The sequence below is a fragment of the Bos indicus genome, chromosome 26 (genome assembly GCF_029378745.1).
Source record: "Bos indicus isolate NIAB-ARS_2022 breed Sahiwal x Tharparkar chromosome 26, NIAB-ARS_B.indTharparkar_mat_pri_1.0, whole genome shotgun sequence".
Classification (NCBI taxonomy): domain Eukaryota; kingdom Metazoa; phylum Chordata; class Mammalia; order Artiodactyla; family Bovidae; genus Bos; species Bos indicus.
The window spans coordinates 35299820-35324709 of record NC_091785.1 but is presented as its reverse complement, the minus strand read 5'-3'; the positions used below and the strand labels follow the sequence as shown (position 1 = coordinate 35324709).

Below are 24890 nucleotides of genomic sequence, written 5' to 3'. Positions count from 1 at the left end.
TTCAACATCACAGTAATCCAAGTCTATGCCCCAACTACTGATGCCAAAGAAGCTGAAGTTGACTGGTTCTATGAAGACCTATAAGACCTTCTAGAACTAACACCAAAAAAAAAGATGTCCTTTTCACCATAGGGGGCTGGAATGCGAAAGTAGGAAGTTAAAAGATAGCTGGAGTAACTGGCAAGTTTGGTCCTGGAGTCAAAATGAAGCAGGGCAAAGTCTAACAGAGTCTTGCCAACAGAATGCACTGGTCATAGCAAACACCCTCTTCCAACAACACAAGAGACAACTCTATTTATGGACATCACCAAATGGTCAATACTAAAATTAGGTAGATTATATTCTTTGCACCTGAAGATGGAGAAGCAAAAACAAGACCTGGAGCTGACTGTGGCTCAGATCATTAGCTCCTTACTGCAAAATTTAGGCTTAAATTGAAAAAAGTAGGGAAAACCATTAGGCTAAACAAGTATGACCTAAAGCAAATCTCTTATGATTATACAGTGGAGGTGACGAACAGATTCAAGGGGTTAGATCTGATAGACAGAGTGCCTGAAGAACTATGAACGAAGATTTGTAACATTGTATAGGAAGCAGTGACCAAAACCATCCCAAAGAAAAAGAAATGGAAGAAGGCAAAGTGGTTGTCCGAGGAGCATTACAAACAGCTGAGGACAGAAGAGAAGTGAAAAGCAAGGGAGAGAGGGAAAGACATACCCAAGTGAATGCAGAATTCCACAGATTAGTAAGGAGAGATAAGAAGGTCTTCTTAAGTGAACAATTCAAAAAAGTAGAGGAAAACAACAGAACAGGAAAACTAGAGATCTCTTCAAGAAAACTGGAGAGATCAAGTGAACATTTCTATTGCTGAGTAACCAATAAGAGCAGTCGTAGTGGCTTAAGACAAATCACATTTACTATCTCATATCTGTATGTAAGAACTCTGACAGAAGTTTCAGTGGACTAAAATCAAAGTGTCAGCAGAGCCACATTTCTTTTTAGAGGCTCTAATGACGAATCTGTTTCCTCAACTTTTCTAGCTTCTAGAGTCTATATTCTTGGCTCAAGTCCCCTTCCTCCATATTCCAACCAAGCAATGTTGTTCTGGTCTGACCATTCTCCCATGGGCATATCACCCTCTGACCCTGACCTCAGCCAAATAAAGGTCATAATAAGGACTCATGTAGTTAGGTTGGGTCCACCTCAGTAACTTGGAGTAATCGTCCTAATGTACCAAACTTAATCACATCTTCAAGTCTTCTGTCCATGTAAGATAATATTTACATAGGTACCAGAGATTAGAATGTGATCACCTTTGCGGAGCCATTATTCTGTCAAACACTTTGAACCATAAAATAAGGCTTGACAAATCTTTAAAAATTCAACATGTGACAGAAACACTTCTAGACATTCTCTAAATAGTTGGAAATACAGTATCTCACTTCTAAATACCCCACTGATCAAGGAAGAAATCAAAAAGAAAATTAGAAGGCATTTACCTACCTGAAGAAAACAGAAAAAGAAGAGCAAATGAGTGTCAAGGAAGCACAAGAAAAGGAATAGTTTAAAAGAAGTAATTAATGAAATAAAAGAAAAGTAAATGAACTTGCTAACTCGTTAGCCAGACTGAACAAGAAAAGAAAAAATGAGAACGTGGAAACTAATTATCAGTTTCAGGAATTAGGTGATATCAGTGCGTAATATGTGAATATTATGAAAAATCTTTTGCCAACAAATTACACAAAATAGCCAAAATGGGAAATATACAACTGAGAGACATAAACTGATACAGTTCACTCAAGAAAAATAGAGATAACCAGAAAAGTTCTCAATCCATAAGATTCAATTTGTAGTTAAAACATTTCGACAAAGAAAATCTCAAGTTCAAATAAACTCAATGTTGAATTCCAACACAAATTTAAAAACATATATATAGATATTTTATATCAATAGCTTTAGAAAATTACAGAGGAAAGAACACATCCCAATTTACTTTGTAAAGCCAGTAGTACCATCCTACAAAGTTAGTAAGACTGCATGAATACAAAACTACAAACTAATTTGCCCCAAAAACATAGGCATAAAAATTTGTAAATTTCAACAAGTTGAATCCAGCAATATATTAAAGTTGTAATACAAAATGACTAAGTGGAGCTTACCCCCTTATTATCAAGATTGGCTGACCATTCAAAAATAAATCAGTGTAGCTCAATTCTATTAGCAAACGGATCTCAATTAAAATAATTTTACCATTTTACACTTAAAAACAAAGTTTATTATAGTTGTATAAACATACACACATACTCTTAAGCCTTAATAGTAACATAACATATTCCACAGGATTGATATAATGATTTTACTCAAAGAATAGGAATTAGGATGTACTTATCTTGACCATCACAGTTATTTTCAACATTTTATTACTTTGGGAAAGTGGGATATTTTAAATTCACTACAGAAATTCTGGTTTGGCTTCCAGAACACATTACTAGTATGATCTCAAAAGAAAATCCAATTTAGAAAGTTAATTTCTAATCATTAAATATTCATGAACATTCTGAAGTGTGTAATTGGCTTAAAAATAAAATATAATTAGATAGCCATGAAATAAAGGGCAGGAAACAATCAGAAATATAGCAATTCTTTCCATTTTAATTACTATTTAATAAGCTCATGGATGAGCCTTTTGTCACCTTCAATCATAATCTGAATAAAACAAATGAAATCTGATTAATATTTCTATATAAATCATAAAAAATAAAATGATACCTCCAGCATCCTAAAGGTCAAAATTCTAAAAACCCATAAGAAAACATTTCTGGCATTTTTTTACTATATTAACAACTAATTCAATCACAATAAAGAAGTAAATTTATCAAATTAATTATCATTACTACTTACTAAGTAGTAATTTATACCAATATTTCTTGAACAAGTAAGTAATTTCCTCAATTTAGACATGAAATCAACCTTACAAATCAAAATTTTTCAAGCAAATATACAATTTTTAAAAGTCACTCTGTCTTTCCGCAAATCACATAGAAATTGATAAAGCATGTAAGAATTTTCTAGTCACAAATAAAAAATGGTCATTTATTAATAAAAAAGAATAAATTATCTGTAATTTTTTTAAAGATAACAAAACATAACAGCTCAGCACAGGGTTTGGCACATATGAGCTATTTAATAAACTAATCTGAACTCAATCTAATCATACAATCATAAAAGAATGAATAAATAAATCTAAACATTTTAACACGTAGATATTTCTTTCATAAAAGAATAAATTAAGAATACACACCTTGACTATTTTAAGATAGTAAGAATATCCTAAATGTCCCTAGCAATAAATCAGAAGCCTTTAGCAGTCTATCACTAAACACAATAAAAATAAAATATATAACATATACAGAGTACATAAAGAAATCAGTAGTGAGAAGTAGTGAGCCTTAAAGAACTAACTGTAAGGTACTGCTAGTTCTAAATTTTTCATGATGATTTGAATTATGTTCAATATAAAATAAATATTGCTAAAAACAGTCAATGATTTCAAGAGGCATTGTAAGAAAACAATACCTATCTAACCCTCAAAGAATGAAATTAATCAGAAGATATAAATGTCATAGTTATTTCAAGTTCTGATACATTTTTTAAGAATATAATCACATTGAAAAATTAGTACATACTTATTCAGTTCAGTTCAGTTCAGTCGCTCGGTTGTATCCGACTCTTTGCGACCCCATGAATCACAGCACGCCAGGCCTCCGTGTCCATCACCAACTCCCGGAGTTTATCCAAACTCATGTCCATACTTATTAGTACATATTCAATGTTATTTGTTCAAATATTTTTTACGAAGACATTAATCAACACAGACACCCACTGTATCCTTTTTATGAAGGATCAATACATGCTTCACATTGTGCAAAATATAGAAACCTTTATCACCTCTTTGAACAAAAACAGCATTCTTTTTCATATGAAAATATTCAGTGTTCATTAGATTAAGTACTATTAACACTTACCTGTATTTTAATAGGCCATGAAAAGTTGCTGACGTATACATAGAATGTAATGTTTGGATTGCTTCTAAAGTTAAATTTTTCATAGGAAAAACTATCTCTGTATTCTTTTATATTAGTCTTGGAAACTATAGGAGTCTCCTCTCCAGATATTGTTCCAGCTAAAATGTAAATAATAACAAATTTAAATAATTCATATTAAGGAAACATATCTTTATTAATGTAACACTTACATATATATGATATTTACTTAATTTTTGTAACTGTGTTTATAAGGACATAACTATCCAAATTAACTCATGTTTATAATTTAGAATGACAAGGAAGAAATAAGATTTGTCATAAATATAATGGAAACAGATTTAGTATAAAAACTATTTTTTAAAATAATACCAATTATTTTAAGTGTTACATACTAGGAACTGGCTTAGAGGCTTTACATTCTCTTCTAATAAAAACTTTATTCCATAGGTATTCCATCTCTGTTTTTCAAATTGGAAACTGAGCCTCAGAAAGATGAAGACATGTGCCTCAAGTTTGTAGCTACTAAACAGTAAAGTCCTCTTTGGAACTCAAGTAATACATAGCTTCAGGAACTGATATTTTGCTACTTATTTCTCCACAGAGCCTTTCAAAACAAAATATGTCTCAATCCAATTGAAAAACGGAAAAGAAATCAATTTTTTTTTTGTTTACCACGTGTTGAACCATCACTACTTTGAATAAAGTGGAAAGAAGATATAATTTAAAACATGAGCTAAAAATTCAATTAGTTAAGCACATATTGAGTACTCAATAAATATTTACTGAAATTAACCAAATGGAAGAAAGGGTTAAGAATAGTTAGGGTACTGAGCAACTGAATTATTTGCTAACCGCTCATCTATTCCAAAATTATTATGAATGCTTTTTTAAAATGCAGGTTTCTTGGTGACATCTTCCAAAACTAATAAATCAAAATACCTAAGACCTGGTCTTGAGAATCTGAAAGTTACAAGTAATCTCTTGCATACTGAAGGCACTGCTCTAAAGTGGTAACTGAGGTTTTATATATTTTTGTTGCCAAATTTTAAAACTCTTGTAGGGTCAATTTGTTATGCAGAATTTCAAATTAACAGTACAAGTTATCATGAATTCATAGTTAATGAAACTTACAGTGCCAAGATTTTACTATATGTTTATACTATTGTAACAAAATATGTACATACGTATCTAAAGTTTCAATTCTTATATATGTAATATAAAAACTGGAATTGCAAAGACCCCTTCTCATTTGAATTATGTTTCTATTATTCTATTAATACTTATTAAAATAGCACGTGATTTAACTTTAAGAAATCAAATATGGATTTCTAGGGATTCCTATATTTTCTTTAAAAGTTTACAGTATTTTTACGCAACAGTATATGCCCTTTATATAGAAAGTAGAAATACAGCATTTCTTTAAGACAGCAAGCATACTTTTTCATAATCCAACACACAGATTTGTACTTTTTGTATTTCTTAAAAGTTAGCAATTTCAATTTATAAACCTTATTATGGAAGAAATATTAAGTGTAGGGTTTTTTAACCCTCTCTCAGAACCAAATCCAACAATGGTAGGGGGTATAAATTCAAACTTAAAGGTAATAGGTAAGTTGGTAATTTACCAACATACACAGACAATTTGTTGTTTTATATCAATATTAAAGTTATTAAACTTATAGCTTCAATGGTGAATCAAATAATTGAAATGTCAGTCTCTTTAGTCATTAAAGAAGTAATTTGTCTTAATTAAAATCATAGGAATTCATAACACTGCCATAAAAAAAGTAGTGTAAAATATCTGTTATCCACCTAATATTAACTGAATTAGGGAGAAAGTTAACAGAATAATGATAATTTATTAATAACGCTACTTAATAGTTTTACCTAAAACAGCACAAAGATTCTGGCATATAATATTTTTATCTCAATTATTTAAGTTAACAGTAGAAAGGTCATATTAGAAACCTTACGTATAGGAAGCAAAGTAAAAGACACATAACAACAAAATTCTCTTACCTGTTGAACCAACCGACCATGTAATGTTGAGATTAAAGTTGTTTGATGCATTAATTGAAATATCCAAATTTTTGTTTGACTACCAAGAAAGAAAACATGAAGATTAAAAAAACAGAATTATACTAGATGTTACCTTTAATGTTTTAATTATGTCCATGCTATGTTTCTCTAACTGTGAACATTAAGCGAGAAAGTGTAGATGCTAATTACACGTTTTTAATGAAAAAAAAAAAAGGTGATAAATTCAAAGGTATATTTAAAGTTCCCATTTATCTTTCCTACTGTAACCTAGTCTTCCACATGTAGCCAGAGGCTGCTATAATTCAATACTTGTGTTTTGATTTTCTTGGCTTACCTGTAGTTAATATCTAAATGGTATGGGTTTGGCTAGTCCAAAGTTATTTCACAGCAATGGATGATTGTTTTGTTGAAAGATTTCATGTTAGCTGCATATAGTATTAGTATATACACATTTTTCGGTGAAAAAAAAATACTTGAAATGTAAACTTAAGAGGTAAAAGTCATAAACCTACTTGGGGAAAAAGAGGGGATCAAGTCATATAAACATCTGTAGAGAGGAGCACTGAAGAATTTTATATTGATCAACCTGCATCTTGTCATTAGTTTAATTGCACAGAAGCAAATACCCAAGAGATTTCTTTAAATGTTATTTGCTATTATCCTACTCCAAGAGACGAGGAACAAAAATTAGGTATGATTATAACTATCAGGACTTGCAGAAAAGAATAGAAAGACAGTCATATTGAATAGCTTTAGCTACAGATATTGAGAGTGCTTTGCTGTGTTTTAAATATACAGAGACGCTTAGAAAAAGCTGTGTTACTGAGACCTAGCTACTAAAATAATTAAAATTAGTACCTTGATATTACAACTTTTTCTAAATAAGAAAAAGAAAGCCAATAGAAAACATATCGCCAATTTTCTGAGTGGCTCTTAGAGAAAGTAAGTCTATAAGCAATTAAGTGCCCCATACCTGATAGAAATAGTGTTAGGAAGAAACTGACAGAAGGACCTGGTTCTTCCCTGATACAGGAGGAGTAAGAAGCATGATAAAAGGCAAGGGCTGCTGGGTGATGTGTGACAGTCACTCCACGTAAACAATACACCAAGACCCAATTATCTAACCTCAAATAAAAACTACTCTCGGAGAAGGCAATGGCACCCCACTCCAGCACTCTTGCCTGGAAAACCCCATGGACAGAGGAGCCTAGGAGGCTGAAGTCCACGGGGCCGCTAAGAGTCCGATAGGACTGAGCGACTTCACTTTCACTTTTCACTTTCACGCCTTGGGGAAGGAAATGGCAACCCACCCCAGTGTTCTTGCCTGGAGAATCCCAGGGACGGGGGAGCCTGGTGGGCTGCCGTCTACGGGGTCGCACAGAGTCGGATTCGACTGAAGCGACTTAGCAGCAGCAGCAGCAAAAACTACTCTAAGTGATTGCCATAGAGACAGGGACAGCTGGGCCTCTATTAAAAACTACTAACAATGCTCCATAATCATTGAAAGATACTCTCTTCAAAGTTTCCAGGAAGCAAATATAAACTCAACAAGAATGGTCATCTTGAAAGAGCCTACAAAATAAAATGTGTGGTAGTAAGGCTGAACAATTTTGCCACATAGACTTTTCAGGGTAGTGCTCATTACTACTGAAGAGATATCATCGGAGAATTTGAAGTGATCAAAGAAAAACAAGGCTTGGAGTTTAAAAATATACAGTATTTGAGAAGGGCACTATATTATCCATCAGAGTCATTTTTGTAACTGGCCACAAACATAAGAAGGAAGTTAATTTACTGAGTTCTTTTGGTAAGCTATTAAAATATTCTCTAATATGTACCACAAAACTTTCAAACTTCTTAAGACCTTTCCACTTTTTAAAGATGTGAAAACAGATGACACTGATTCAAACATAATGCTTAATGCTTATTAAGCTTAATGCTTAATGCTTAATGACTCAAGTAATAAATGCAAAAAGCTTTTGTCAGTGTGCAAATAAATCTGTCTAACAGACTGCATTATTCAGGTGTGGTAATAACATCTATTTCATCATACTTATAATGCTGCATTAAGGAGAACCCAGATATGAAAAGAAAAAATTTCTTTGGTAATAAATACTGATTTACTCCATCAATAATGAACTAACCAGACCCAAAAACCAATCACTGCTTCATATTAATTAAATCATGTTCATGAGGCAATGAAGTGAATGTGCGGAGTATTCATTGTTGAGTCGGATGAGCTTGGGTTCAAATCTTAGACCTTTAATGTACATGCGTATTGATTTAGAGAGAGCTACCCTTATCCTTGGGGCTTCCCTGGTGGCTCAGAGGTTAAAGGGTCTGCCTAAAATGCGGGAGACCTGGGTTCGATCCCTGGTTTGGGAAGATCCCCTGGAGAAGGAAATGGCAACCCACTCCAGTATTCTTGCCTGGAGAATCCCATGGATGGAGGAGCCTGGAGGGCTACAGTCCATGGGGTCACAAAGAGTCAGACACGACTGGGCAACTTCACTTTCTTTTCACCCTTATCCTTCCTGAAAATTAGCTTTCTTATCTCTAAAATGGGCTTCTCTGGTAGCTCAGTGGTAAAGAATCTGACTGCCAATGCAGGGGATGGAGGTTCGATCCCTGGGTCGAGAAGATCCCCTGGAGAAGAAAATGGCAGTCCCCTTCAGTATTCTTGCCTGGGAAATCCCATAGACAGGCCCCAGTGCATGGGGTCACAAAAATATTGGACATGACTTAGCAACTAAACAACAACAGTCTCTAAAATGGGAATATCATGACTTCCCTAAAGACTTTTTGGAGAAAATGAAACACGATAATTTCTCAAAAAACTTATTATGGTTTCAGGCCACCGTGCTGATAATGGGCGTGTTGTTGATATTATTAGGTCTGAGGACACAGGATTTCTTCTTTTCCTTCTCCTTTTTCATCTTCCTTTTTACTAGAGGACTCAGAAAGAAGGCATGACTGCTGACCTTTGAGAAAGGCTGACTTTCTTTATTATTAATCAACTAGTCAAAAAAAAAGTTGTTTTCTATGAAAACAAAACATAGTAGAAACAGTGCACCCCTAAGAAAGCTTAAATCTATTTTTATCATGAAACTGCATCTTAGTAATTGTGTGTGTCTTATTTTGTGTCAGGAAAATTTGAGAATAACTGCTATTATTACTAAAAAAGGTCACAAAAATTTCCAACTGATATAGAAAACTATAGAACTTTTCTTGAAATTTTACTTCATCCTCTCATGTTAAGGCATTACTGAATATATGGTACTATAACTAAAGCCCTATAAAATATATTTAAGGTCAAGGAAAATATGCTGGACTCCAAGAAGTAATACTGTGACTACCGCAGTAAATGAAAAAATTAGTCATTTAGAACATTGTTGTTAGACATGGTTAAGTTCAGCAAGATCATATTATACAAGAAACTACTCCAGAAATTGTTAACATGAAAGCCTTGGTTGAAGATGATATATAGTATGTTAGAATTAAATTTGCTTTCAAAATGTAATAAATGCATAAAAATGAAAGTACTTCATTTTTATAGAAGAGGCCCAGACTAACAATACATGTTAATTTCAGAAATTGTTCCAAGTTGCATTTCTCTTTAATTATAAATCATATGCATAGATATATATGTAATTATAAACTACTTGTAATGATGTTACAAGCATTCTTAGCGGTACTAAGATATGATAGTTTAGTGTCCATCAGTTTCTCAAAACATGTGTCTGGGCTCTTGGTTTCAACTGAACAAAACAGCAGCAAGTGAAACTGAAAGCTGTGATACTGTAAGAACTCAAGGATTTCTGGGACTTGAAAGAGGAGAGAATAGTCAAGAGAGAAACAAACTAGAATTATGGCTAATCTGAGCTTATTTGTATGACACCACATACTCTTGCCTGGAAAATCCCATGGAGGGAGGAGCCTGGTGGGCTGCAGTCCATGGGGTCGCGAAGAGTCGGGCACGACTGAGCAACTTCACTTTCACTTTTCACTTTCCTGCATTGGAGAAGGAAATGGCAACCCTCTCCAGTATTCTTGCCTGGAGAATCCCAGGGACGGGGGAGCCTGGTGGGCTGCCATCTATGGGGTCACACAGAGTCAGACACGACTGAAGTGACTTAGCAGCAGCAGCATGATAATGTGTTCTTGCCTGGAGAATCCCAGGGACAGAGGAGCTTAGTGGGCTGCTGTCTGTGGGGTTGCACAGAGTTGGACACGACTGAAGCGACTTAGCAGCAGCAGCACGGATAATATTGGAGAGAAGTACTGTTCACACCTACATTGTGAGCCAGACATCCCACTTATATTAAATTTCTTATATCCTCAATGAACTCCACAAGTTTGGAATTACTATTTATGAATAAAATTCTGATTCGTGCAACAATATGGATGAACATTGGAAACAATGAAACATTGAGCTACATGAAATAAATCAGAAATAGAAGTAAAAATGTTACATGATTACACACATGAGGTACCTGGAATATAGAGACTGAAAGTAGAATAAAGGTTTCCCAATAATGGGAGTAGGGGTTTGCCAATAATAACTCAATAGAGAGTTATTGCTTAATGGAAACAGAGATCCTACTTGGACTGATGAAATATTCTGATAATGGATTGTGGTGATGGTTGTATAGCATTGTAAATTTACTTAAATGCCATGAAACTGTACACTTAAAAATGGTTAAAATATAAATATTACTTCATGTATGCTTTACTATGATAAAAAGTCTACAGTGTTTACAATGCATTTATTAAAACACTCATTATACTAAAATTGTAGATTCTGACATATTATTAATGTCTTCATAAAAATGCACGCCATCAGTGAAGAGTATTATCATGTAAAGAAAATATCTTCTAAAGTCCTTATTTAAAAATCAAAACTTTATACAAAGTTTTTTATTTTAATAATAAAATGTTTTGTTTTTAAAAATACTCAGTGTGAAAAAATAACTATAAAATGCAACTTGTTATACTGGAGTGTATTGCCATTTCTTACTCCAGGAAAAGTCAAAACATTAAATATAATCCCCAAAATGTAGGCATTCCTTAAAACCTAAGGACTAAGGAGGAACATAAAACGAACTTCTCTATTTTGGGGAAAGAGAGATCTAATTTACTGAAAAATGAAAATTTAAGCAATTACACTATTTGCTGGCAAGTTAGGTAAAACAATTTAGAGGAAAGAAGCTTGCAAATGTCAGGATACATTTTGAGGTTTCACCTATTTGAAAAACTATTAAAAAGCATGACATGGGCTTAATAAGCTGAATGAATGGATAGTTAGAACGAAGCACTACAGAAAGAGTGACATCAGCAAAACAGTGTAATAGGAAGTCCTAGCCCTCATCCCTGACAAAAACACCGATTTCACAATGATCTATGGACCAAATTACCGTTACGAGCAGACCAAAATCCAGTTAAGAAGTTGCAGTACAAAAATTAAATGCAAAACTGAGAGTAGCTACAATATAATGCATAAAAAGAACAATTTCACTCTACCAAGGTCAGCAGCTCACCCAAGAGAGCACAGCTCTATATCAGAAAGACCAATATGGCCAATGACCACTCCCTTAAGGGAAAGAGAGTATAACATGCATCCAGTATACTTGATCTGTATTTAATGTTACTGCCCAAATGACCTGTTTCTGTCTCGACTAGACAGAAAGCACTGAAAAATCAAGCATAGTGTGGGCATCTGACATCAGTTAAGAACAAACAAACAAAAAGCGTGTGGTTCACTACAACCAACATGACTCAGAGAGATTGGTAGAAGGTGCACACCTCTGAGAGTTCTCCCCCAGAAGAAGGTGTTAAGAGATACAAGCTTGCAAGCAGTGTGTGCTGAGTTGCCTCAGTCGTGTCTGACTCCGCGATGCTATGGACTGGAGCCCACCAGGCTCCTCTGTCCAAGGGATTTTCAAGGCAAGAATACTGGAGTGGATCACCATTTCCTTCTCCAGGGGATCTTCCTGACCGAGGGATCCAACCCGCCTCTCTTTATGTCTCCTGCACTGACAGGCGGGTTCTTTACCACTAGCACCACGTGCTAAGACCTAAAGATCTAATGGTCTACACAGTGATTATGAATAACAATACTGTTGCTGCTGTCGTTGTTGTTCAGTTGCTAAGTTGTGCCCTACTCTTTGCAACCCCATGGCCTTCAGCATGCCAGGCTTCTCTATCCTCCACTAACTCCCGGAGTTTGTTTAAGTTCATGTGCATGAGGACATGAGGATGAGCTGGTTGTATAGCATCAATGACTCAATGAACATGAATAACAATACTGTATCATAAATTTCAAAGTTGTTAAGAGACTTTAATTATCATTAACTCCCCAAAATTACAATTAGGTGACATGACTGCAGTGTTAGGTCATGCTATGGTTGTAATCATATTGCAATATATACATACATTAAATCAGCATATTATACATTTTTAACTTATATTGTAAGATGTCCATTATATCTCAATAAAAATGTTTTTTAAAACCTAGCATTCATACAATTCAGATAAACCAAAGGGTTTATTAAAAAAAGATAATGAAAACCTACTATTATGTAACAGTATATTAAAAAAAAAAATATATATATATATAACATAGCTTGTGTTATGAAGTAATAGGTTTTATTTTCAAAGAAGACTACTACCAGTGTGAAAACATAATTAAAAACAGAAACACTGCTGTAAGCCTGAAAAAATATCAGAAATAATGTACACACTGTAGGACTATTTGCAAAATCTGAACTATCAAGGTCCAAAGTTCTCTGATTACAAAGATACTTAGGTTTTATGAAAAGAAAAACCTAATAGGATTTGTTTTTCTACAAAAGCCCTACAGTGTGATAATTCTGAGAAGAGGCACAATCACAATGAAACATAGAGAAACATCGCATCCATTGATATAACTACACTATAAAAGTTAAAGGATCGTCTCACCTGTTCTGGGTTTGCTATGAAGTTTATGGCAGTATGGTGGCGATCATCTTCCTGTAATAAGCTGAATGTAAACTGATAATCAATCAAAAGGCTGTCTGTAGGGGAAAAAAATACAATCCCGCTATGTACTTTTAAAACTTGCTTGAAAACAAGGTAGGTGAAAATATATTGAATATCAGCATTGAAAATTATTGTCATTAAGTTACTAGTGGTGTACTCAAGACTGGCAAAATATAAATCATTGTTATTAAGCAACAAAAAGTAAAATGCAGATATAAAAGCACTTAACACTTCAAAATTCTATTTATTACTCCTGTTACCATTATAAAATTTCAACAAACTACAGTTTTTTCTGAAAAACTACACAAGAGAATAAAATAAAGTCATCCATAATCTTACAATCAGAGAAAAATACAGGTAATATTTTGGTGCATTATATTCAAGTTAAAAGTGTATAAATAGATAACAGGGAGACATTTTGATGTTCTACTTTTATAAATTCAAAATTTTTTGAAAACATGAACTTTAATGGCTAAGTAATTCTGGTTTTAGAAAAGGCAGAGGAACCAGAGATCAAACGGCCAACATCCGCTGGATCACTGAAAAAGCAAGAGAGTTCCAGAAAAACATCTATTTCTGCTTTATTGACTATGCCAAAGCCTTTGACTATGTGGGTCACAATAAACTGTAGAAAATTCTGAAAGAGATGGGCATACCAGACCTGACCTGCCTCTTGAGAAACCCGTGTGCAGGTCAGGAAGCAACAGTTAAGAACTGGACATGGAACAACAGACTGGTTCCAAACAGGAAAAGGAGTATGTCAAGGCTGTATATTGTTACCCTGCTTATTTAACTTATATGCAGAGTACATCATGAGAAACGCTGGACTGGAAGAAGCACAAGCTGGAATCAAGATTGCTGGGAGAAATATCAGTAACCTCAGATATGCAGATGACACCACCCTTATGTCAGAAAGTGAAGAAGAACTAAAGAGCCTCTTGATGAAAGCGAAAGAGGAGAATGAAAAAGTTGGCTTAAAGCCCAACATTCAGAAAAAGAAGATCATGGCATCCGGTCCCATCACTTCATGGGAAATAGATGGGAAAACAGTGGAAATAATGTCAGACTTTATTTTTCTGGGCTCCAAAATCACTGCAGATGGTGACTGCAGCCATGAAATTAAAAGACGCTTACTCCTTGAAAGGAAAGTTATGACCAACCTAGACAGCATATTCAAAAGCACAGACATAACTTTGGCAACAAAGGTCTGTCTAGTCAAGGCTATGGTTTTTCCACTTGTCATGTATGGATGTGAGTTCGACTGTGAAGAAAGTTGAGTGCAGAAAATTGATGCTTTTGAACTGTGGTACTGGAGAAGACTCTTGAGAGTCCCTTGGACTGCAAGGAGATCCAACCAGTCCATCCTAAGGGAGATCAGTCCTGGGCGTTCATTGGAAGGACTGATGTTAAAGCTAAAACTCCAATACTTGGGCCACCTGATTCGAAGAGCTGACTCATTTGAAAAGGCTCTGATGCTGGGAAAGATTGAGGGCAGGAGGAGAAGGGGACAACAGAGGATAAGATGGTTGGATGGCATCACCAACTTGATGGACATGAGCTGGGTGAACTCTGGGAGTTGGTGATGGACAGGGAGGCCTGGCATGCTGCGGTTCATGGGGTTGCAAAGAGTCAGACAGAACTGAGCGACCGAACTGATAGTGAATATTTCACCACATTCCATAAAGAATTTACTAGTCCCTATTATTATGGTAATTTTTACTTTGTGAAATCTTTTAAATATTTCAAATTATTTAAATAGAAAATAATTCTATTTTTTGGAAACATAACTTTCATGTTATGCTCTCAGCTGTTAAGTACTATTAAAGTTAAAAGTAAAGATAGGAACAATGTCACTGGATTTACTGTCAGAGCATCAGTCTTCATGTTGCTTCCTTTATACCTTGTAAGATCCACTCTATATATTTCTTATGTAATTTAATAAAAGGCAATATTTTGTTTTTCCAAGATTTTTTACAGGCAGCTTTATCCATTATAATGAGGATTATATAATAGGTCATATTTCTGTTTTTCATATGATTGCCAGAAAATGCAGGGAAAATTCAATGGCCCAGTGTTGTTCCAGACATTGGAAATATAAAATAATGTCCCATGCAACTTATATCAAATGGACATTGAAAATTAATAAGTAATTTAAGCATATAGTATAATAATGACAATAAGTGTAATAGTCATAATCCAGTAAAGAGCAGAGAAATTTTCTGCCCAGGTAGGAGTATGCTTGCAATTTTGCAAAGGAAAATTTACAGAAATGAAACTGAAGCTGAAGCTCTAATATTTTGGCCACCTGATGCAAAGAGCTGACTCACTGGAAAAGATCCTGATGCTGGGAAAGACTAAAGGTAGAAGGAGAAGGGAGTGACAGAAGATGAAATGGTTAAATACCATCACTGACTCCATGGACATGAATCTGAGCAAACTCCAGGAGATAGTGAAGAACAGGAAAGCCTGGTGTTGCAAAGAGTTGGACACGACTTAGTGACTGAACAACAACAACAATTTAAAGATCAAAGGCAGTTAAGAGAAGAAGTCATGGCAGTTACAAGAGAAAGTGTAATCCAGGCAGAGGAAACAAGCTCAAAAACCTCAACAAAAGAACAAGTCTTAAGTGTGATTCCTATAAAGAGACTGTGGCAAGAATGCTACAAAAAGTGATGGTAGAGATAGGAATAGCAAAGAAGGTGCCGGAAAGGGGTCAGACAGTGAATGAATTTGGAAGGTGTAACAGACAGAATTAGCTAAATAAACAGATGCAGCATTTTAAAGAAGGAAAAGGTTGTATTTTTTGGCCCAAGACCAGGTAAAATGTCAGCTTTAACTGAGATGGGTGAGAACAGGTTTTATTTGCTGTCAGTGTGAAATAATTAGAAGCTTAGTTTTGAAGATGTTAAGTTTGAGTTACTTATTGAATATCTACATGATACTCTGAGCTCAGGAGCCTAATGGATAACAATTTGGAAATCATCTGCATTGTAATGGCCTCTAAAGCTGCGAAGCCAAGTAATCACCAGTCATGAATAGAGTAGAGGCGCCAGGGATGAGCCCTGAGGTAAAACAATGTTAAATAATCAGATCCTCTGAAGAAGCCCACAAAGGAGGCTGACAGGGCAACCCACGAGATAGAAACACAACCAGAATTTAGTGTCCAGTGAGCGAAGTGCTTAGAAAAGAGAACGAAGTGCTTAGAAAAGAGAACAGTGATCAGCTCGGTCAGCTGCCGCTGAAGAGGTTTTAGAAGTACAGACAGCTACAATACTGAGGAAAGATACCATCAATTCAGAATAAAGAGAAAACACTGAACTCAATGGACAAGAGTCTGAGCAAACTCTGGGAGATACCGAAGGACAGGGAAGCCTGGCATGCTGCAGTTCACGGGGTTGCAAAGAGTTGGTCAAGACTGAGCGACTGAACAAACATCCCCACCACTGAGGAAAAATAAACATTTCAAAACTATTTTCAAATGCTTATCTCAATAATTATCTTCCTGTTTTTCTAGCTTGAAACTTAGCATTAAAAGTCAGGAACAGAAGGCTTTCAGGAGGAAGGGACTGGGTGACTGGGACACTTGAACAGCTCTGGGTAGAGGCTCCAGTGCCCCGGTCCTATGAACATTCTTCTGCTTTGGGGACTCTGGTCCTCAGCCACAGTCACCCAACTCTTGCCCAGACATTTGATTTCTCTATTGCTATTTATTATAGTTGGAAGAACAAGATCAGTACAATGTATATTAAGCATGGTAATGATCAATCCTAACATCATCTGAGCTAGAAAGTCAGTCTGAATCCTGGGGCAAAATTAGTAGGAGCATTATTGAGCTCAAGTGACTTAATCAGGTACTACTCAGTGAATGTTAATTTTTATAAACTGAAGAAAGTTCAGAATTCTACACAAAATGGTTCCTTTTAAGGTTGCTTAAAGTATTCTAGAAACCAACGGTACAATTTTCCACTTAACCAGAAGTTATATTTCACTCCCTAATTTCAAATACTATCATGCTGGTATATTTTAAAGGGGTTGCAAATGAGAAATTACCTGGCACAAAACATATACCTTAATGCTATAATTTACTCTGAACTTCTTAGCTAAGTAGGGTACAGAACATAAAACATGAAAATCCTCAAGTTTATGCAAATGTGCATAATTTGAAAATAAGTTTTTGTACTGCTTTAATGAAGCAATTTATTATGGTATAAAAAAGAAAATCATGTTTGACTATAAATCAATTCAAATAACATTGAATTATTGACGAATACAAAGAAATGACAGAACTGGAGGAGCAAGTGTGAACAGTGCAGTAAGAGAACTTCTTTTTTAAACTGTGAGAAAGAATAGCTTTTCATAATAATTGGCCTAAGTAAAATTTAGTGGAACAGAAAAAGTTGATGATAAAGGAGAGAGAGAAGAAATTTTAGAACAATACCCTGGGGTAGGTAAAAGGCAGTGATCTCCTAACTCAAAAGATGGCCCAGATGTGAGTCCCCTGGGTTTGTGGGGGTTTTGTTTCGTTGGTTTTTCTTTCCTCTATATCTCTCCCCACTTGTGTGCTAAAGTAGCTGTAATCTAGAAATAACAACAAATTCACAACAAAGGGAAAAAAGAAATCCTTAAGAAAATCCTGCTACTGAGATTGTAGGATGAAGCCCTGTACCGCATACCCATCCTAAACTAAGGTGAGCAGAGGTAGAGCCCGTGCTGCTGCAGGAAACAGAGCAAAGTGTTAAACTTTGTTAAACTCAGTGATAGGTCCACAATTTTAAAATCATGTTATTGTTCAGTCACTCAGCATGTCAGACTCTTTGCGACCCCACAGACTGCAGCACACCAGGCTTCCCTGTCCTTTTACCATCTACCGGAGCTTGCTCAAACTCATGTCCATTGAGTCAGTTATGCCACCCAACCATCTCATCCTCTGTTGTCCCCTTCTCCTCCTGCCTTCAGTCTTTCCCATCATCAGGGTCTTTTCTAATGAGTCAGTTCTTCTCATCAGGTGACCAAAGTATTCGTTTCAGCTTCAGTATCAGTCCTTCCAATGAATATTCAGGATTGATTTCCTTTGTGATTGATTGGTTGGATCTCCTTGCAGTGCAAGGGACTCTCAAGAGTCTTCTCCAACACCACAGTTTAAAAGCATCATTTCTTCAGTGCTCAGCTTTATGGTCCAACATTCACATCCATACATGACTACCAGAAAAACTATAGCTTTGAAGATACGGACCTTTGTCAGCAAAGTAATGTCTCTGCTTTTTAATATGCTGTCTAGGTTGGTCATAGTTTTTCTTCCAAGAAGCAAGGGTCTTTTAATTTCATGGCTGCAGTCACCGTCTGCAGTGATTTTGAAGCCCAAGAAAATAAAGTCTGCCACTGGATCATGCAGGAGATCTTTTAAAATCACATGTCGTACAAAACTATATATACTATACATGTGAAAATATATACTATACTTTTTAGCATATTTTAATCTTTCATAATTAAAAAGGAAAACCTGCATTGTGTATGTTTAAATGTAGTACTGGGGCAACAAAGGATGAGATGGTTGGATGGCATCACTGACTCAACGGACATGAGTTTGAGCAAACTCGGAGAGATAGTGAAGGACACGGAAGCCTGGTGTGCTGCGGTCCATGGAGTCACAAAGAGTCGGACACGACTTAGTGACTGAACGACAACAAATATAGTACTAACTAGAGACAACTATTTGAAAACTTTGTGAATAGGAAAAATACCAAAGATACATTTCAAAGCTTGAAGAAAACTATCAGTTCAGTTCAGTCGCTCAGTCGTGTCTAACTCTTTGCGACCCCATGAATCGCAGCACGCCAGGCCTCCCTGTCCATCACTAACTCCCGGAATTCACTCAGACTCACGTCCATAGAGTCAGTGATGCCATCCAGCCATCTCATCCTCTGTCGCCCCCTTCTCCTCCTGCCCCCAATCCCTCCCAGCATCAGAGTCTTTTCCAATGAGTCAACTCTTCGTATGAGGTGGCCAAAGTACCGGAGTTTCAGCTTTAGCATCTTTCCTTCCAAAGAAATCCCAGGGCTGATCTTCAGAATGGACTGGCTGGATCTCCTTGCAGTCCAAGGGACTCTCAAGAGTCTTCTCCAACACCTCAGTTCCAAAGCATCAATTCTTCGGCGCTCAGCCTTCTTCACAGTCCAACTCTCACATCCATACATGACCACAGGAAAAACTATAGCCTTGACTAGACGGACCTTTGTTATAAACACTACATAAATCAATCTTCTGATTTTGTAGGCTGAACCCTGAAGGTTGTAACAGCTGCACTAAATATTCCAGCTAACAATTAGCAAACTATCTTTGATAATTCCAGGAAATCTAGATGCTGGCCATTAACTTCCCAATTAGATCTAAAAGCAATATGGGTGAGTGGGATGTACAAGTGTGGTAGACCTTAAGGGAAACATTGAGGTTGCTCATATGTCTGGCCTCAAATTTTGACTGTATAAATGAAAAAAATTATGAAAATAAAGAGAAGAGAAAAGTTGACATCTTTTGTATTGTTAATCTGACTTGCATAGTAAGGAGAGAGAAGAGAAAAATATGTTTGTCAACAATAGAGTCAGTGTGTTAGGTCATTTAAAATATCTATGCAGTATGCATGAAAGAAAAAAGAAAATACCCCACATACTTAAGATCAAAGACAAGATAATAACACTTAAAACTACAATAAAAGAGAGTTAGGTAAGTTACAACTGTAAGAAACAAAACAGAAACAAAATGCAATTATATAATGGCAAAATTAAAAATAATAGATCAGAAAATAAGGGAATTAAAACATAATTATGCATCAGTGCTATGTAGGTCAAATCTGAAAAAGCCTCTGTGAATAGAACAGAGATGAAAATCACTCAAGAGGAAAATTAGACACAGAAAATTTCAATATGTGCATGGAAAATACTGCTAAAGCTGACATCAAAACAAATTGAAAAGAACATAACACTTATACGTTAAATATATGATAAAAATCTGTTGAAGATTCAAATCTAAATATTAAAAGGAAATAACCTGCATAAAATATTTAAAAATCCAGTGTTATTCATAATAGCCCCAAAGTAAAAACAACCCCAATGTCCATCAGTTGATGAATGGAAAACAAATATGATATGTCCATACATTTGAATATTGTTTGGCCATGAAGCGGAATGAAATACTGATACCTGCTATCACTTTGGATGATATGATATGGACGAACCTTGAAAATATCATGATAAATAAACGAAGCCATTACACAAGACCACATATTCCAAGATGTCACTTATACAACATTTCAGAGTGGACAAATCCATAAAGATAGGAAAAAGGATGTCAAAAGCTAGGGGAAAGGAGAAGCAGTGACTGATAATGTCTCCAAGATTTCTCTTAGGAGAAAAATGTTGTAGAATTAGATAATGATGATGTTTTCACAGCCTTGTGGATATACTGAAAATCACTGAATTGTATTTAAAAGGGTGATATTTTAGGTAGGTAGATTATATCTTAATTGTTATTGAAAAAATACTATTGCTATCCAGTCATGTGCATATGGGCATGTGCACACACACACACACACACACACACACACACACACACACACAAAGGAAATATTTAGAAAGTAAGATTAGGCAAGATGTTAGGTGATCTTAAGTAACGACGTAAGTCAAAAGAAACTGGATCAATGTTTTATGAAATATATATTAGCTCCTGCAGTACCATTCTAGGTGTTCATCCAAGAGAGTTGAAGTTGAGATCTCAAAGAGATAATAGCTTTCCAGTGTTACTGCAGCACTATTTAATACAGTCAAGATGTAGAAATAGCTTAAAACTTTGTCCCCTGCCTGTTATCTCTCTTGACATTATTCTTGATTTGTTTCCACATGTGCTTTAATTATGCTTGAAGTATGTTGTGTTCAGTTTCCATGAAGGCCTATAGGACTTGAACACTCTGTACTCTCAGGATAGCTTTATTATAAGCAGAGGATATGCATTGAAAGGGGCCTGGAGATCTTAGATGTTAGGGTTAACTATATAGTTATAGTAATTAAGGTAAGGAGCTAAGTGAAATAAAACAGTCACAGAAGTACAAATACTGCATGATTCTACTTATACGAGGAATCTAAACCAGTCAAGCCCATCAAATTAGAGAGTACCAAGAGGGTTGCCAGGGGCCAAGAGGAGGGGGAAAATAGGAGTTGACAGTCAACAGACATAAAGTCTCAATTAGCAAGGTGAATAAAAATTTGTTGAGCATAGATTTCATGTTAAAGATGAAATATAATTTTCAATTTAATTTGATTTAGAAACTGCTAACATGGAAAACCAATGAATAAAAATAAGTTAAAGCTATCATATGCTGATAGAGACAAGAGAACATATGACATACCTAAAGGTATTAAGAACAAATTAAAGAATAATAACGTTGTGAAATACTTCATTTGTAATGCTATGCTTGGAAAAGAAATAAATACACAAAAAGTGTATATGTTTTATTTACTGCTGCTGTTACAAATTACAAGAAACTTAGTGGCTGAAAACAACACAAATTTATTCACTTATAGTTCTGGAAGTCTGAAGTCCAAATGATTCTTACAAGGTAAAACCAGAATGTGACGCTGGTTCCTTCTGGGGGTGCTCAAAAAATTCCATTTCCTGACTCTCTCAGCTTCTGAAGACCTCTCACTCTTTAGCTAATGAACCCTACCTCTGTCTTTCCAATCTTTTGCTTATGTGATTACAGTTCCCACCACTGTAGTCACACCTCCCTCTACCCTCTTTCAGAACACACATAACTACACTGGGTCCACCAGAATAATCCAGGATAATCTCAAAATTCTTAATTGGATTCTATCTACAAATGCCCTTTTACCATTTATGGTAATATATTCACAAGTCAAGGGTTAGAATGCGGCCTTCTTTGGAGAGTGAGGCATTTATTCAGCATAAAACAGTGTTAGTACATAAATAAAAGACTGAGAAAGTATCTGATACAATGTTGCCAACAATTTTCTCTGGATAGAAGAATTATCGGTGCTTTTTAATTTGTCTTTTTTGTCTATCTCTTTTCTAGAATGAAACATGCATAACTTTCATAACTGGGCCAAAAGGGGGAAATTTTTTTTAAAAAAGTGTGCAGAGAGCTTTTTTCTTTTGATCCTTGATCTTTAATGTGCTTTCCACATGACTTACACTTGCATGTCAAGAAATTAAATTTATATGGCTGCATATCTTTCCAAAAATGGCATATCTAATTCCAAATTCACTTACTTCTTAGGTACAGATGATTGAAAACATGTAAAATAATCAGACTGTCTTCCTAGTCTTCTGTGGCTAGAAAAAATTAAGGGTGAAGTTCCAACATGCAACAAATTTTTTTAGATAGTTCAGTCAATACAGGACTAGTAGTTTTGGAGCAACAACAACAAAAAAGTGGCTGTTATTTACTACAAATAATTAATAACAAGTTATATGTAAAAATCAAGGTCATGAGTAAAACTCAAACAGTATGCTAAAAGGAGTTTAAGCAAATAAAATATGAAGAGAACAGATTTAAAAGGTCAGATATCCCACCAAACTAATGATTAATTGTAAAGAGATGACTAAAAATTTACACATAGAAAAATACATGTTCAAAGAGAACTTGAACTGCGAGGGAGGTTTTTGAGTACATGCTATATTGGGGTGATGAAAAGCAAATGGTGAATATTTGCTTTACTCTTTTAGCAAAAGCTATATAAAATAATGTATTTTTAAGAAAATGGTGACCAGTGATAAAACCCAGCAAAGATACTGGAAATATCTATATATCTGAGGTCTAAAGACAAACCTGTCAGGATTGCAAATGAAATCAATTTGCATATGATGTATAAATGCACTGTTCAGACAAATTTCAGAAATTCTTAACTTGAATATTTTGAGAAAGGAACTAAGGTTTAATGATTTGCTTTTTTACCAGTGAATATTGCATTTTACTTTTAACTCAGCATTATGCACAGTATTTAAGGAGATCTTAATTGTAATCTCCCATGTACCAACTGGGTTATAGTATACTGGTTAATTTTCTCAGTGAGATTCAGTGGTGCAATGAAGATAATACCACCTACTTCATAAGACTGCTCTGTGGGTTAAACATAATTGTGTTAGTATGTATTAGTGCCACTGTCTCATAAAATCAAGGCATTCAATAAGTATTATTTCACTTTCAATATTCATTGTACTGGGGCTGAATGAATTCTACAAGATTTCAAAAATCAATTTCAGAGCTGCTCAATCATGTCTGACTCTTTGCAACCCCATGGACTATAGCCCACCAGACTCTTCTGTCCATGGGAATCTCCAGGCAAGATACTGGAGTGAGTAGCCACTCCCTCCCTAGGTGATGTTCGTTACCCAGAGATGGAACCTGGGTCTCCTGCACTGCAGGCAGTTTCTTTACCATTTGAGACACAAGGGTAGCCGATATACTTATGTATTTGTTTTAAATATATGAGCTCATGATTATGTATTTAGCCATCCTGAGGAGCGTGAAGAGGATATATATAGACTTTGACAACAACAACATTGAGAATCCTAGTATGTTTTGGAGAAGGAAATGACAACCCACTCCAGTGTTCTTGCCTGGAGAATCCCAGGGACGGGTGAGCCTCGTGGGCTTCCGTCTATGGGGTCGCACAGAGTCGGACACGACTGAAGCGACTTAGCAGCAGCAGCAGTATGTTTTAAACAAGGGCATATGTAAAAGTACATATCACTGATATGTAAACACATACATAAGTACATGTATATGTACAAAATCACTGCAAATGGTGACCGCAGCCATGAAATTTAAAGATGCTTGCTCCTTGGAAGAAAAGCTATGACCAACCTAGATAGCATATTAAAAAGCAGAGACGTTACTTTGCCAACAAAAGTCTGTCTAGTCAAAGCTATGGCTTTTTCAATAGTCATGTATGGATGTGAGAGTTGGACTATAAAGAAAGCTGAATGCTGAAGAATTTATGCTTTTGAACTGTGGTGTTGAAGAAGACTCTTGAGAGTCCCTTGGACTGCAAGGAGATCAAACCAGTCAATCCTAGAGGGAATCAGTCCTGAATATTCACTGGAAGGACTGATGCTAAAGCAGAAACTCCAATACTTTGGCCACCTGATGAAAAGAACCAACTCATTGGAAAAGACCCTGCTGTTGGGAAAGATTGAAAGCAGGAGGAGAAGGGGATGACAGAGGATGAGATGGTTGGACAGCATCACCCACTTGATGGACATGAGTTTGAGTAAGCTCTGGGAGTTGGTGATGGACAGGGAAGCCTGGCGAGCTGCAGTCCTTGGGGTTGCAAAGAGTCGGACACAACTGAGCGACTGAACTCAACTTTGTATAAGCACATGTATGTGCCAACTTAGATAACTGTTTATAAATGATAAAACTTAAGTGATATAAGGTCAGGTATACTTATAGTCTAAATGTATCACAGCCATAATTAAAAAGTAACTATGGGAACAATGCCTCAGAAAATGAGCTAAAATGAGCTCTCATGCTCTATCGCCCTCACCAAGCTGTTTGACACACTGCAAGCAGCCTGATTACATTACATTTTAACATTTTACTTTCCTCTTAATATCCTTCAATGGCTTCTCATTTTTCTTAAGATGAAGACCAAATGCTCTATTAAGCTTGCATGCTCTATAAAGCACTGCATGATCTGATCCTGCATATCTCACATACCTCATCCCTTGATTCCTTCTCCTAATTCTCTGTGTTAACGTGGGAGTATCTCATGC

At 35.6% G+C, this 24890-nt stretch overlaps 1 protein-coding gene across 2 annotated transcripts in view; it reads right to left on the bottom strand.

Moving 5' to 3' along the window:
* The window catches only part of ATRNL1 (attractin like 1), an 808308-nt gene that overhangs the window by 506584 nt on the left and 276834 nt on the right, over window positions 1-24890 (bottom strand). For both annotated transcript variants that reach the window (XM_070780901.1, XM_070780902.1), the window contains 3 exons: window positions 13044-13138; window positions 6066-6144; window positions 4026-4183 (listed from right to left, as the gene is read on the bottom strand). In XM_070780901.1, the coding sequence (XP_070637002.1) occupies window positions 4026-4183; window positions 6066-6144; window positions 13044-13138 (332 nt within the window). The remainder of the gene's footprint in view (window positions 1-4025; window positions 4184-6065; window positions 6145-13043; window positions 13139-24890) is intronic.